Source organism: Podarcis erhardii (genome assembly GCF_964252035.2).
Source record: "Podarcis erhardii genome assembly, chromosome: 13".
Classification (NCBI taxonomy): Eukaryota; Metazoa; Chordata; class Lepidosauria; order Squamata; family Lacertidae; genus Podarcis; species Podarcis erhardii.
Genome location: NC_138502.1, coordinates 13670740 through 13686474, shown reverse-complemented (window position 1 = coordinate 13686474; position 15735 = coordinate 13670740). Strand labels below are relative to the sequence as shown.

The window sequence follows — 15735 nt, the reverse complement described above, 5'->3', positions numbered from 1 at the left end:
ATGCTCACTTCATATTATAAATGTCCTTTAAGGCCTTCAGTGCTTGTTCTTCAGTAATGTTTTTCCAGTCCGCTGGCAGATCAGCTGGTTTAGCTTCATATATTATTGCAAATTCACAGTTATATTTGTTCAAAACAAACTTCCAGTAATCTGAAGCATTGATACTGGGATCTGGTTGGATGCACCAGTCTGGATAATATGCACGGTAATCTTTGTATGGATAGTATTCCCCATTTGTGTCCCGATTTCTGAACTTAGTGTTGGAAGCCACAGCAGTTGAGCAGATATCATAAACAAGCTTTTCTGACTCTGTTTCGATGTACTCTCCCAGTCCTCGAGGCCGATGGACGGTTGCAAAATGCTCTTGATGAGCACTCCCTCCAGCTTCACAGGGGACTTTGCAGAAAGGACACTGCTTCCCACAGCCAAACACCCGCTTGAAGATCTCATCCTGGGGGCTCACAGGCAATTTGGAGAGTTTAGACTGGAGATCCAGGATATCATATTCAGATATTATTTGCTGTTGCAAACCGGGAAGGAAGTTTTCAACACAAGCAGAAAACTGTGCAGGATCCGTTGCATTCTTAAACTGTACCCCTAACAGACTGTCCTTAGAAATGACTAACTCCTTCTGCATTTCTCTGCAAAAACTGTCCAAAAATTCTGAGACTGCCTCAATATCTTGATGCTTTAATTTTTCCAGTGTTTCTATAATTTTCTTTACTATCGCAGAGAGAATCTCTCCCTCCAGTTTCTTCAGACACTCATTCTCTGCATAGTAATCCAAAATTTGTTTCTGGATCCAGTTTTTGACAAACTTTTCATAAGACCCAATGTATTCTAGGTAACTGTTGACATTACCCTCTTCCAACAGTTCCTTCAGGACAGTGAACTGGAAGAAGCTCCGACTGGCATACCCAATGGACTGTGCACTGTTGAGAATGTCATCTACTATTTCTATCCCAAGTCTTTTGTTGATGTAACTCACAATGGCAGGATGGAGACACTGGTCACATAAATTCTTGGCTCTGATTTGCTGGGCATCTTTTTCCAGATAAAGATCTCTGAAAATTGAGAAATAATGAGGCTTCAGTTTCTCCAAGCGTATATAGGGATCATTTTCCTTAATAAACTCTTCATGCATCTTTTGAAATTCATGAGCTGCTTCCCCAAAAATGTGAAGCTTTAGATCCACTTCAAAGCATGTTGTTGTATGAAGTTTATGAGCATCAGATTGTTGAAGCATTTCATTGATAATCTGTAAAAGTTCACCACAATATGTATCATCATAGTCTCCTTTGGAATCAACCTTTTTACAAATGTAGGAACTGCATTTAGCCATCAAGGAGTTAGCAAGTTCTTCTATCTCATGCAAACACTCCTTGTTAGCAAAGAAGTGTTTCACACGGCGCCACCATGTTGAATCCATATATTCAGATTTCATTTGAAAAGTATTCATTCTGTAGCTTAACAAAGATTTTGCTCCCTGTAATTTTACATTGACTGAACTTCCTCGATGTGACAATTCCCTTCTCAAATGTAAGTCAACCTCTTCATATATTTGTCGTTTCTCTAAGGGAACAGGTGATATTTCTGATAATGTTTCTGTCCACATTCTTTCAAACTCTTTTTCCAGTTCTTGATCTTCAATCCTATCTTCATTTTCCTGACATTTTTTAAGTAGCCCATCAACCTTTCCTTCAATTATTTTCAAGTATTCAGTTTGTAGGGAGTGAATCTTGTGAAGCCCCTTTTTAATGTGAACAGCTTCCTGACATTTGTTGTAAGAATAACTTTCAAGTTCCTGCTTGAGGCTGTGAGCACTGCGGACAAAATCTTCTCTGTACCTTTCTACCAAATGCAGATTTGCTGCTCTGCTTTCAAAGTATTTCTTCAAATTCTCCAAAATCTGCTCTTCTCCAGCCAACAGCTTCTGATAAAGCTCATTTTTAAAACTGCCTTTATCAAATTCATCGGGAGAAGCATTCTGTATTGACGCTTCCTGTTCAGACACCCAGAGGTGCATCTCTCTGCGAAAATGCCAGTCCCATTCAGAATATTTCATGGAGAGCTGGTTATAAGCTTCTGCTATGAGGCTGTTTCGGAAGCTGAAGATGAAGTTCTCATGTTTCACAGCATTCCACAGACTTTTCACCCATTCAATAAACTGAGGGATGTCCTTCGGAGGTATTTTACATGTGCGCTTCTTTATGAATTCAAATATGTACTTCTTTAATTCAAGGACTTTTTCACTGTATCCCATGTTAACTGGGGCCATGGGTGGGACTCCATGCCAAAGACCTGGGATGTACCAATTGTGCATTTCTGGGTCGTAGTCCATGATGTCTGAAAACTTGATATTCCTATTGAGTTTTTCCATTTTTGCTGCAGCCTGGGTCATTTCATTCAGCTGTTCCAAAAGATGCTTCCTGTCCCTCATGTTTTGGTCATGTGCAGAAACATCACTGACGTTCTGATGAACAAACTGGCAGTTGGGTTTTTGCCCAAACCTCTCCATCCTGAGAAAGGCATGGGTCACAATTTGCAGGATGTCCTTCATTTCGGTGGCATTCTCCATGGCCATGTTGACAATGGTGATGTCGCTCAGCCCAATGACTAGAGTGGCCAACTCATTGTCATGCTGATAGCTGTCTTCCAGTTTGGCCAGTTCAGGGGCTTTCAAGCCCTCTGTGTCTATCACCAGGATGAAGTCACAGCCAAGATCCTGAGCCAAATTCTCTGAGACGTTAAGAAGCGTCATGAAGGCACCTCGTGTGCACCGCCCACTGCTGACAGCAAACTGCAGGCCAAACATGGTGTTCAGAAGGGTCGATTTCCCAGTGCTCTGAACCCCCAGAACGGTTATCACCATCATCTTGGATCGTCCTCTTAGTTTCTTATGAAGCTCGGTCAGAACATCACTTATCCACTGCAGGGGGATGTTGGATGCATCTCCATCCATCAGTTCAAGAGGAATCCCTTCTAGCATTAGGTCAGCTGCAATGCTTGGGAAATGAACAAACTGCCTTCTGTGTTTTGCTATTTTGCCCTCAATAACCATGGAGTATTCTGCCTCATAAAACTGCCCCAGCTCACGCATGAAGTGCTCAACTCCCAAGGAAGAGGAAGATATCAATTGGTCTACCTCTGCAATCTTCCACCCATCATCTCCTAACATCTTGCATTTCTCTTTATAGTCAGCACGTAACTTGGAAAGATTTCCCCTAGCAATATGGTCCAGGTTGAACTTCATCCATTTCAAGAAATAATTCCTCTCTGCATCCTTCAAATGTTTTATGCCGTGGATGAAATTAATCAAACCAATGGTGAGATCACATTGACTCTGCTGCCTACGCAGTTCCAACCAGCTGCCTCTCAATTCTGATCTGTATTTTTCCGAAGGCATGTCCCCTTGTCTTTCCATTCTGCATAGTTCTTTCTCCACTTTGGCCAGATTTTTCCAGAGATCACCTTGGAGTATCAGTGTTTCTTTCTTGTAAACTGCTACATCTTTTATCTCTCCTAAAATTACTGTGGCAAATACGAGGGCATCCTGACATTCGTTGTGGTCTTCATCTACCTGGATTGTAAGTTCATGGGCCGTTGTACACATCTTATCAACACATACACATTGAGGATTTGAGGCTATTATTTTTCCAACTGCAGCTTGAAGGTGTTCTACAAATACTGCTTTATTCATCGTGGCAGTCTTTACCAATATATGTGAATTGTCAAGTTTAATCACTGTTGCCAGTTTATTTAAGAACTCCAAGGTACAATCAGATTTTTTACTGCGACCTTCCAAGATAAAATAGAACTGAGTTGACAGGTCCTTCAGTGACGACAAAAGAGTATATTCTCTCTCGCCAATGCATTCAGCAAATATGAAGACAGCTGAGGAGACCTGCGTTAAAAAGCTGAACTGCACCCAGTGAGACTCAACATCTCCACGGAGATTTGCAACAGCAACTGGCTCTGGGAAGAGATCTGTGTTCGTCCGTCCTCCTGGGAAATACCAGGCAATCTCTACAAGCCCATTAGCAATTTCCCGAGGGATGTTCCCACATTCCATATCTCGGTGTAGAAAGAAATCATTATGCTGCTGAGAAGGGCTGAGGAACTCGTTGAGGACTTTGGACTTAGATATGTTACAGTTTCCCATCCGTACGAAGGAAACAGTCGGCATGGATGTCAGTACCAGGCTGTCCTCCCTAAAGCCTCTGCTTTCAGCCAAGGAATGGGGCCTCCATTTTTTCACAATGTCCCTCATGGCCCAGAGCATCAGGGTGCATTTGGGAGTCTCCAAGGGAGGGAGGAGCAAAGGCAGAGCAAACTGACACATGGACATTTTGAGGAGGATCTCCTGTTGGAGGAAACTGTCAGAACAAAGCAGAACAGCACAAAGGACATCAAGGGGGTTGACAAAATGACTCTCACCCAATTCAAGACTAACAAAAATGTCCTTATCAATCCTCTCATTCCCCTCATTTCTTCTAAGTACTTGATCATCAGCAACAACTTGTTTGAAGCTGGTGCTCCTGGCTGTCACATTCAGAGCCAATATCTTCCTCAGAAAATGCCAAGGCAAATCTTCCCAGGTTTGAGGGGTGGATTCCTTCAAGCTCCCCGAACTGATTTTCAGGACTTCTTGGAGCGAGAGCGCCTTGCTTTTATGCTTTTCTAGATTTAGTTTGCACAGAATATCCATAACTGCTTTTCTTTTCTCTGTAGAAAATGAGAAACGTATTTACTAATATATTAAAACTGATAATAACATAAAAAACCATAATAACAAACACCCCCCTCTGTTTAAAAGGCCATGAATTTTGTTTAATTAGCAAAAGGCCTAAGAGAAGAAAAATGTTTTTGCCCGGAGCCTAAAGATATGTAACAAAGTCACCAGGCAAGCCTCCCTAGGGAGAGCATTCCACAAGCGGGGGGCCATTGCAGGAAAGGCCCGCTCTCATGTTGCCTCCCTCCAGATCTCTCATGGAGGAGGCACAAAAGGATGATTGCAGGATCTCGGTTGCTTTGTATGGGGGGAGGTATTGTGGTCCTGAACTGTTTCAGGATGATCCTACTCGGTGGTTTCAAGTAGATGTTAAACAGCATAGGAGATAAAATTGAACCCCAAGGAACTCCACATTGATGGTTCCATGGAGCTAAAGAGCACCCCCTAACATCACCGCAAAGCAGTGCCACCCACTCCTAGTTTGGACAGCCACTCCAGAAGGATACTATGGTAGATGGTTTTGAAAGACTGACAATAATTTGCACGAACACATTTCCCCTATTTCTCTCTTGACAGAGGTCATCATACAGGATGACCAGAGCAGTATCTGTACCAAAACCAGGCTTAAACCCCAATTGAGATGGATAAAGAAAATCAGTTAGCATCCTTCCTCTGCACAGGACTTCTTTGTCTTGGAGTGATTTCAGGCTGTCATTATTTCTGGGTGGGAGTCAACCACCTATCAACAAATTCAGCTTGTGCAATTAAAAAGCAGATTTGGCACCCTTGTGCAACAGAGCTGCATCCCCTAAAAGGTGGACTGTTTGGAAGAAGATGAGTGATGGGACAACAGACATCAACGTGTGACAATGTTAAATATTGCTGCACTTTTCTGTTATGTTCAATGAGATTTTTGAAGAAGATGCAGTTACATTCCTTTGTGGGTTACTTTCCAGAGGCCGCAGGCCAATGGTTGGGTGAGGGCACAGAGGCAGACGTGGGCAGAGCAAAACAAATATGATGACTCTGTGCAATGGGGCTTTTTCCAGCCACACAAAGCTAAACCTTTCTCCACACACCACCCACCCCCACATCTCTCCATCCTCCCATCAAGGTAAGCATACAGCATTATTGCAGTCCAAGGACCCCTTCCAGCCAATCAAACACATTCAAAAGGAGCTCAGAGCAAGACTTGTGGGGGTATGGCCTGGAGAGACTTTCAAGGACTAGGTAGACAGACTCTTGTGGGCATGAAATGGTTAACCTGAGCTCAGGTGGACAGCGGGGGGGGGGAGGGCGGTGCTTCCTCACATCCTCTCCCCACCTCCTTTGGCTCCCAGCTGCAAGAAAAACCAAGTTAACTGAATCTCTCCAAAAGGGAGATTTTAAAGCCTGCATCTTTGCTAACCCAAACATTGCATGATCCTTTTGTAAGGAAACCAATAACTTTTAAAGTCATTTAGAACACTTTTCACCTTTGTTTTACTGTCAGTGGATGGAGACTTGTTTACTGTAACTTCTGGAGACGCCGTGAGCAAAACATTTACTTATTTTCAAAGCTAAAGTATACGTGATTTATTTTAGCCTAGTTTTTTTTTGTTTGTTTAAAGGTGGTTGAGGGTAGAAGTAACTAAAACAGTTTTAATGTGGTTGGAGCAATCACCGTTCTACTTAACTCCACCCATGTACTTTCCCAGCAAATCATGTCATTGCTCCTGCTCTGAAAAAAGAATCCCAGAACTGCACCCCCTCACTTTCTCCATTCATTACACCATTGATTAGGTGAGATTACCTATTTCAAGATCTCTCTTCTCTTCCTCTGGGTGTTTCTGTATTTCACCTTCCTCTTCACCAACTGAGCAACCTAGAAACAAACAAGTTTCTAGCAAAATGGGGTAGACATTCTGAACATTTGCGATTATACAGTATGCTAGATCAGGAGGAGGAGGAGGAGTTTGGATTTGATATCCCGCTTTATCACTACCCCAAGGAGTCTCAAAGCGGCTAACATTCTCCTTTCCCTTTCTCCCCCACAACAAACACTCTGTGAGGTGAGTGGGGCTGAGAGACTTCAAAGAAGTGTGACTAGCCCAAGGTCACCCAGCAGCTGCATGTGGAGGAGCGGAGACGCGAACCCGGTTCACCAGATTATGAGTCCACTGCTCTTAACCACTACACCACACTGGATCAGGGGATGAGAAACCTGTGGACACGCCCTCCCAAGGTTGTTGGACTATAATAGGCATGTCCAAATTCAAATAGGTTGTGATCTACTACCAGTATATCAAACTGGCATTGATCTACCACCCTCCAAAGTCATTTAAGCTTATTTGTTTGTTTATTTACTTAATTAATACCCAATCAATCAATCAAATGGATCTTTATTTCACATATACAGTAGTCATGTTTGGATATCTTCATGAAAGATTCAAATTGTTACTAGATGGACAAGTAACTAAACATGTGAGAAAAGTCAAACAGACATGAGGAGACTGTCGGAGCGCGCAGGCCTCTCTCCACCCCCCACCCCAAAGCAGGCCTTTCTCTCTGGGGAGACTGTGGGTCGTCCTGAACTGTTTCAGGATGACCCTACTCTGTGGTTTCATGTAGGTGTTAAACAGCATAAGGGATAATATTGAACCCTGAGGTACTCCACACTCCATGGAGCTGAAGAGCACTCCCTAAGCATGCAGCATTTACTCTGCTACGAGAGCGTAAGATCTCTCTTCCAAAACTCTCTCTCCAGCACACCCTACATTCCCTTTCCACTGTGATGATGATTAGGAGGGATTACCTGGGGTGGGGTGTTTATTCTCTTCCTCCAATTCTTCCCGGACATCATCTTCTTTCTCTTGACTTGGACAACCTAGAGACAGAAGCTCACATTAGCACAACCATCGAAAAATGCCTTTTCCAATGTGGCAACCTATTTACGTGTATATTTCCCGTGAAACATCTCAAAGTGGTTTAACAACAAAAGCTACATGCTGGGATAAGAATCGCCACTAAAAAGCCATGTCCCCATTAAGGGACCAGCAATGGGATAGACCTTTCTGCAGCCTTGGCCAATATTCAAAACAGCCCCTGAAACCACACAGCAGCAGTGATGAGTAACGAAACTGTACTAGTAAATTCCTTAGTTCAGGAGCTCCTCAACTTCACAGGTACTTTTCCAGCAGATCATGTCATTGCTCCTGCTCTGTAAAAGGAATCCCTGAGCTGCACCCCCTCACTAGATCCTAGGACTTGCCGATCAGAAGGTCGGCGGTTCAAATCCCCGCAACGGGGTGAGCTCCCGTTGCTCGGTCCCTGCTCCTGCCAACCTAATACTTCGAAAGCACGTCAAAGTGCAAGTAGATAAATAGGTACCACTACGGCGGGAAGGGAAACGGCGTTTCCGAGCGCTGCTCTGGTTCGCCAGAAGCGGCTTAGTCATGCTGGCCCCACGACCCGGAAGCTGTATGCCTGCTCCCTCGGCTGATAAAGCGAGATGAGCGCCACAACCCCAGAGTCAGCCATGACTGGACCTAATGGTGTGGGGTCGCTTTACCTTACCGATTTCAAGATCTCTCTTCTCTTCCTCTGGGTGTTTCTGTATTTCACCTTCCTCTTCACCAACTGAGCAACCTAGAAACAAACAAGTTTCTAGCAAAATGGGGTATACATTCTGAACATTTGCGATTATACAGTATGCTAGATCAGGGGATGAGAAACCTGTGGACACGCCCTCCCAAGGTTGGTTGTTGGATTACAATCGGTATATCCAACTTCAAATAGGTTGTGATCTACTACCAGTATAACATAGTGGCAGTGATCTACCACCCTCCAAAGTCATTTAAGTTTGTTTATTTATTTACTTAATTAATTAATACCCAATCAATCAAATGGATCTTTATTTCACATATACAGTAGTCATGTTTGGATATCTTCATGAAAGATTCAAATTGTTACTAGATGGACAAGTCACTAAGTATGTGAGAAAAGTCAAACAGACCAGAGGAGACTCTCGGAGCACTTGGGGCTTCTCTCCACCCCCCACCCAAAAGCAGGCCTTTCTCTCTGAGGAGACTGTTGGTCGTCCTGAACTGGTTCAGGATGATCCTACTCAGTGGTTTCATGTAGTTGTTAAACAGCACAGGGGATAAAATTGAACCCTGAGGTACTCCACATAAATGGTTCCATGGAGCTGAAGAGCACTCCCTAAGCATGCAGTATTTACTCTGCTACGAGAGCGTGAGATCTCTCTTCCAAAATTCTCTCTCCAACACACCCTACATTCCCTTTCCACTGTGATGATGATTAGGAGGGATTACCTGTGGTGGGGTGTTTATTCTCTTCCTCCAATTCTTCCTGGACATCATCTTCTTCCTCTTGACTTGGACAACTTAGAGACGGGGTGACGCTGCTGTGGTTCGCCAGAAGCGGCTTAGTCATGCTGGCCACATGACCCGGAGGCTGTACGCTGGCTCCCTCGGCCGATAAATCAAGATGAGTGCCGTAACCCCAGAGTCGGCCACAACTGGACCTAATTGTCAGGGTTCCCTTTACCATACTGATTTCAAAATCTATCTTCTCTTCCTCTGGGTGTTTCTGAATTTCACCTTCCTCTTCACTGACTGAGCAACCTAGAAACAAACAAGTTTCTAGCAAAATGGGGTATACATTCTGAACATTTGCGATTATACAGTATGCTAGATCGGGGTGAGAAACCTGCGGACACACCCTCCCAAGGTTCAACAACTTCCTTCATTCTTGACGTCTAGCTATGCTGGCTGGGGGATGATGGGAGATGGAGGACCACAGGTTCCCCACTCCTGGAAACAGATGCCAAGGCCTGGTTTCCAATCACACCCACTAATATGGTGCCTGCTCTCCTCTGCTCTCTGGTGCAGGGGTGGAGATTCCAGCAGGGGTTAACCAGATTTTTATGAGGTGAAATTCCTGGCAATGCTCCTCATAGGATACTGGGGAGTTCACTGTATCCTGTGGTGTCGCTTAAGTCCAAGGCTGCCTAAAGCAGGCACAGGCAAACTCCGGCTCTCCAGATGTTTGGGACTACAATTCCCATAATCCCTGACCACCGGTCCTGTTAGCTAGGGATGATGGGAATCGTAGTCCCAAACATCTGGAGGGCTGGAGTTTGCCTATGCCTGGCCTAAACTGAAAGGTAGTATGGATGCAACCTGGGAGCGTGTCCTTGCCATGGATGCTCCTCCATCGGCGGCTTGATTTGTGAAGGGTTTCTTAACAGTTTGAAACACTGAGGGCAATCAATGTCCTGAAGCGACATATGATAATGGGCCACAACAATCGGCTGCGAAAAGGACCGCAATTAGCTCCCTGGAGGTATTGGATGAACTTTCTGTTTGAAGCATGACAAACTTTAGTTCAGCAACTGATGGAAGGGGAGGACAGGGGGGTTTGTGCTCTCTCTATATGGATGCCAAATGGTTTCTTTTGCCTGTCCTCACCTGCGAAAATAAAAGAACCGTGTGTATGTTGTGTTGATGTTATTGTGTTTGTACTAAAGTGGTACCTCTGGGTTACAAATGGGATCCATTCCGGAGCCCCAGCCATATCCCATAAAGTCCATAACCGAAGGTGCCCTTCTGCACATCCTGCATTCACAACCCGAAGTTTACGTATCCAGAGGGATATGTAAGCAGAGGTACGACTGTACTGTGATACTGAGGAAAGGGGGGGGGCAAATAATTTATGTTCAACAAGGATTTAAAATGATTTTACTATGTCCTACCCCCCCCCCGACCAAGGTTGAATGGACAGCAATTAAAATGATTTATAGATCAGACCTGTAGGGAGGGAGAAAAGGCCCAAAGTGGATCATCTGGGGAAAGTTTGTGTTAAGGGAAACTCCAGAGTAGAACTACAATGGCACAGTATGAATATGTTATCTGGGAGCTATTTTTAGCCTTCAAACAAGAAGGTTTGGAATGTGACTTTGTAAAAGTCGCAGGGAATGAAACAAAGAGGACAAACCAATATTGCTCTACAACAGGTCTGAGAACAGCAATTTGAATTTTACAACAGCAATTGATGGAATTTGCACAACAGGATTACCGAGAAAATAAGGGGGGAGGGCAAATATGCTTAATAAGGAATTTAAAATGATTTTACTACACCCTACACCCCAGCCCAAGGTTGAATGAACTGCAATTAAAAGGATTTACGGACCAGATCTGTAGAGAGGGAGAAAGGTGCCGAAGTGGATTATCTGGGAAAAGACTTTGTGTCAAGGAAAAGCAAGCTATTTTTAGCCTGCAAGCAAGATGGTTTGGAATGCGACTTTGCAAAAGCTGCAGGGATGGAAACAAGAAGTGAGACCGAATATCCCTACACAACAGGTCTGAGAATATTGATTTGAATGACTATACATGTGAAAAGGAATCTGTACTTATGGAAAATAAGAAGACTACTGTTTATAAAGATGATATATTGGCAGCAGTGAGAATGATTTACATTTGACTTCCGGGTTGGCGCCTCCAGCAATGGCGGAGCTCCTCCGATCGGGAGGGACTAGCTCCGTGAAAACCAGGGTCTGACCGCCACGGCGAAGGCGGAGACCCACTGAAATCACAGGCGGGAGAAGCTTGTGAACTTGGGATTCAGCTGGCACCTTTTGCGCCTCCCCTACTCGCGGGGAAACCCTGTTTTGGGGATCCGGAGCGAAGTGGGGTGAGTGGTGCGGTGCTTCGAATCGACTGCTTTTTTCACGGAGTGAAGCCGCATTGCTGCTGCCGGAGAGCGCTGACTTTTTCCTGTGGACAATTGGACTTTAAACAACTACCCGTGAGTAGAACGGAAAATTGGATTTCAAATATCTTAATTTGGCATCGAAACGGGAAAGTTCTAAACAGGAAGTCCGCCTTCCTCTTTTGTAAATATTTTAAAGCAAAGACGTCACAAGCTAAAGTCATGGAAAATCTTTGGTAAAGGATTAAATTTCCATCTGATAAAAGCACCAAATCCCCCTTGGAAGCAGGAGAAGAGGGGGAAAATTTTGAACCTAGTGAGCCTGCAGGAGAGAGTGAAAAACCAAATTACCACCGCTCTGAACCTGGAAGGGCTGCTAGAAAAAGTGACGTTTTGGGAGAGTTCATTGACTGTGAACAGAACAGAACGTATTTGACAGCTAACTAAATAAGAGAAGTATACTGTTTCCATTGTCCTTTTCTGCATTTAAAAAAGAGGAAAAGTAACTGAAAATTGAAACTATTTTTATTGCTTGAGTTGTTTTTGAAAGGATTGATACAAGAGGAGACTGTTTCCCTCTAGAGGGAGCTTTTGAAATGTTACAGGAGTGGAACTAGGGAATCTCCAGCTGCTAGATAAGAAAGTGTGAGAACAGGGAATTGACCTTGGACTATTTAAGAATGTTGACAGAAGCCATAGTGACCGTACTATGCAAGATAAGCTATTCGCTGGAACAGCTTCATAACAAGACAGATGATATGACTATTAAAATTGATAGCTTGGGACAAAAAGTGAATAATTTGAAACAAAAAGTGAGTACCAATACAGAAATAATTCAGGACCTGGTACAGGAATCCACTTTGGCAGGACAAACTGTGGAGGAGAAGGAGAAAGCTGTGGAGGACCATAGGTTGAGGCCTTCCATGATTGAATCTAGGAAAAGTCAGATTTTGAGGATCGGATCCCGGCTTGGACTGAAGAAGGAAAGTTGGAAAGATCCCTCTATGCAGGGATCAATTGACTTTTGGGACATGGATCTGGGTTTGGAGGAGACTGAAGTTAGGGGGGGCCTTTGGATTTGGAGGAATCTTGAAACATGTCCTGAATTACTTTATGGATCTTAGCCTCAACTATGGAAATTTGGCTGACCTGTCCAGAAGGAATAAAAGTATTGTTGGGTTGGAGTTTTCTCGAAACCTGTTCTTTAGCATTAAAGAATATGAAGAAGATCTGCAGAAGGGACTTGGAAGAGAGTTAAGAGCCTCGGATATAAGATCGCCAGGTTGATGGACTATATGGAATTGACGGAAAGGACTGGCAGAACCCGAAACCAGGGGGAGGAGATGGTGGATGAAGATTGGAAAATTTAAAGTTTATATATAGATATATTATAAAATTAATGAGTGATAGAAAAATGGTGGAATGAATCCTTATGGCCTTAGCAGAAATGTTATAAGGAGTAAAGCATATATAAGTATTTTATCTTTAATGGAAAATAAGGTTAAAAATATGTTAAGATATTTATATTATCATAGAAAATAGAGAAAGATGGAAAGGATTTGCTGAAACAATTAACAGAAGTGGAATACAAAAAGGGAGGTGAGAGGAGGTCGAGGAAATAAGGGAATGAAAGATAGATATGGAAAAGGTGTGATGTATGTTTTCAAATGAAAAAAAAATTCCTTCCAGTAGCACCTTAAAGACCAACTAAGTCAGTTCTTGGTATGAGCTTTCGTGTGCATGCACACTTCTTCAGATACCATGTTTTCAAATGGTTTTTGTTTTGTTTTGTTTTGTTTAGGGTTAGGGTGGGTTAGGGCTTTGTTTAGTTTAGTTTATTGTGTTTAATCTAATGGGTTCTGTAATGCCAAATCTCCCAGAAGTCCTGCATAACATGAAGGTATATGTAGAAACTAGTCTTTTTACAAAAAAATGCATTTGTTGCTCCACCCACTTTTGCCTTTGGCCCCACCCACCACCAGCAGGGAAGGTTGGCCAGAAAGGAATGCAGCCCTCGGGCAGAAAAATATTTTCCTGCACCTGCCTCAAAGAAATAGGTTTAAAAAGGCAAAAACAAACCAATGGCTCCAGCCTCTGCTGCTAAACTGCAAACTCACCTGGATGGGATTCCAACATCAGCATTGAGTGGCCAGAACTCTGGAGCAGATTTTGAGTCTCATCTGTAAAGTGATAAGTGGTTTCTTAACTCATATGGCTGTTGTGATAACAAGGAAGAAGGAAGATATATCTAAACGTTTTTAAGGTTTGGGAAGAATGGTGGGACTCACCGTGTTTTTGAACTTGCAGAGCACGATTTGAACCAGGACATGCGACTTCTAAGCATTCCAGGAACTGGCTACAGGCAGCTTCCCCTTTTTCTTGTATCAGAATAAGCAACTCTCTACTTGTTTTCTTTGAGTCTTTGATTTTCTCCAGGCCCTCATATTCTTCTTTTGTGATGACAGTTTCTATGCGTAACTCATCTAAAACACAGTCTATGTCCTTCTGAAGTATATCAATTAATTGCTTTCTCCCTTTGCGTATAATTTCATAGCTGGACATCATCTCTGAAAGCAGCAGTCTGTGAAAGAAACATTTTATTTAAAGAGCAAGAAGAGGGGAGAAAGAATTAGAACCTGTTCAGCTTTCAAAAGTTGTCTTATACCAAATCACAATTTTTGTTTTTCTACTTCAGCTGCAAACTGTGGCTGGTTCCAGACTTGCTATTTTAGGGTGGGATTCAGTCGCTTACCAGCAAATTTATTTTGCGCAATTTAATTTGACTTTTAGCACATGTTATAAGCACATTTAATAAGGAAGAGTTCATGAAATGTACACAAACTCTAAGCATTCACATAAGATCTGTATGCTTTTCATCTCAGGTAGAAAGGAATAGAGCCTACCTTCTTTTCTCTGTAGGAGCAGCAGAAAGTCTTCTCGGCTCCAGGTAGCAAATACTTGTGCCTCTCCTATATTTAAAGGCAGAGAGCAGAAACTGAAACTGAAAGTCTCACTCTGACACGGGTTCTGAGATAACAAATGATTTCTAGTAAATGGTTTCTTCCTCCCCTCCCCCTCCCCTTGAAAGAGTGCAATCCAAAGTCCTCAGAGCCCTTCCTAGATGCGTTTCAAATGCAGGCATGATGAAAGTCAAAGCTCACATTAGTCTAACATGAATATAAAGGTAAAGGTAAAGGTACCCCTGCCCGTACAGGCCAGTCTTGACAGACTCTAGGGTTGTGCACCCATCTCACTCTAGAGGCCGGGAGCCAGCACTGTCCGCAGACACTTCCGGGTCACGTGGCCAGCGTGACAAAGCTGCTCTGGCGAACCGGCACCAGAGCAGCACATGGAAACGCTGTTTACCTTCCCGCTATAAAGTGGTACCTATTTATCTACTTGCACTTAAGGGTGCTTTAGAACTGCTAGGTGGGCAGGAGCTGGGACCGAACGACGGGAGCTCACCCCGCCGCGGGGATTCGAACCGCCGACCATGCGATCGGCAAGTCCTAGGCGCTGAAGTTTTACCCACATCGCCACCCGTGTCCCGACATGAATATATAAGTGGCTAACTCTGAAACTGCTTCCCTGAGGAATAGCCCCATTGATTCTGAGCGACCAGTTTCAGTCTGGCTGGTAGACAGCAGTCTTAAACACTCTTCAGAAATTGGGCCTTGCTCCCCAAACCCTCATAACTATTGACCTGGGCTAAGCTAGATCTGTGGTTAGGCAAAGAATCATGGACATAGAGAGACAACAGGACTGTACAAGCGTCCCCGATTATAAAATCATAGAAAATGGGAGATACCTAGCTGCTCCAGCAACAAAGCTCTATTTCCTCACATCCAGAAATGAAAGAAGGGCTTTTACTCTTGCTAGAAGCTTGGCCCTGACCTCACCGGTTCTGGAAGGCTCCTATAGAAGAGCCCCGTATGTACAGAAACTTTGCGTCTGCCCATTAGGGGAAATAGGAAGCCCCAAACATATATTTTTTAGATGTCCTTTTTATGTTGAGATCCGTAGAGACACCACTGATCCTTTGCTGAAGAGGCTCGCCGATCTTTCAGACAAGTCTAAACTTAATTCTCTCCTCTTAGGCAAAGATCACAAGACGACCTGTCTGGTAGCCAGATTCTGCGCCCAGATTTGTAGGCACAGATCATCCTCTAGAATAAAATAGCTTACTAGGGAAATGCTGAAGTTGCCCTTTGGGGTGCCTTAGGGTCAATTTTTTATGGTAGCCCAAATATCAGTTATACGGGCGTATGTATATATCTCATGAGCTATTGCTG

The 15735-nt window shown here is 43.6% G+C and overlaps 1 protein-coding gene and 1 long non-coding RNA gene across 6 annotated transcripts in view; one reads left to right on the top strand and one right to left on the bottom strand.

Annotated features, from left to right (window-relative positions):
* Positions 1-15735, top strand: part of LOC309326538 — a 99123-nt gene that overhangs the window by 76447 nt on the left and 6941 nt on the right. The gene's annotated exons all lie outside the window — the stretch shown is intronic.
* Positions 5-14245, bottom strand: LOC309326440 (up-regulator of cell proliferation-like; the record flags this gene model as incomplete). 5 transcript variants are annotated; one of them, XM_081835149.1, is made up of 5 exons in its annotated part: positions 13732-14245; positions 9286-9357; positions 7527-7598; positions 6525-6596; positions 5-4725 (listed from the first exon to the last, which is right to left on the bottom strand). In XM_081835149.1, the coding sequence occupies exons 1-5, from the start codon at positions 14006-14008 to the stop codon at positions 5-7; spliced, it is 5214 nt and encodes a 1737-aa protein (XP_081691275.1). In that variant the 5' UTR covers positions 14009-14245. The 5 variants fall into 5 exon arrangements, with proteins under 5 accessions (XP_081691275.1, XP_081691276.1, XP_081691277.1 ...); XM_081835150.1 differs by lacking the exon at positions 6525-6596; XM_081835151.1 differs by lacking the exon at positions 6525-6596 and having other exon boundaries at positions 5-4680.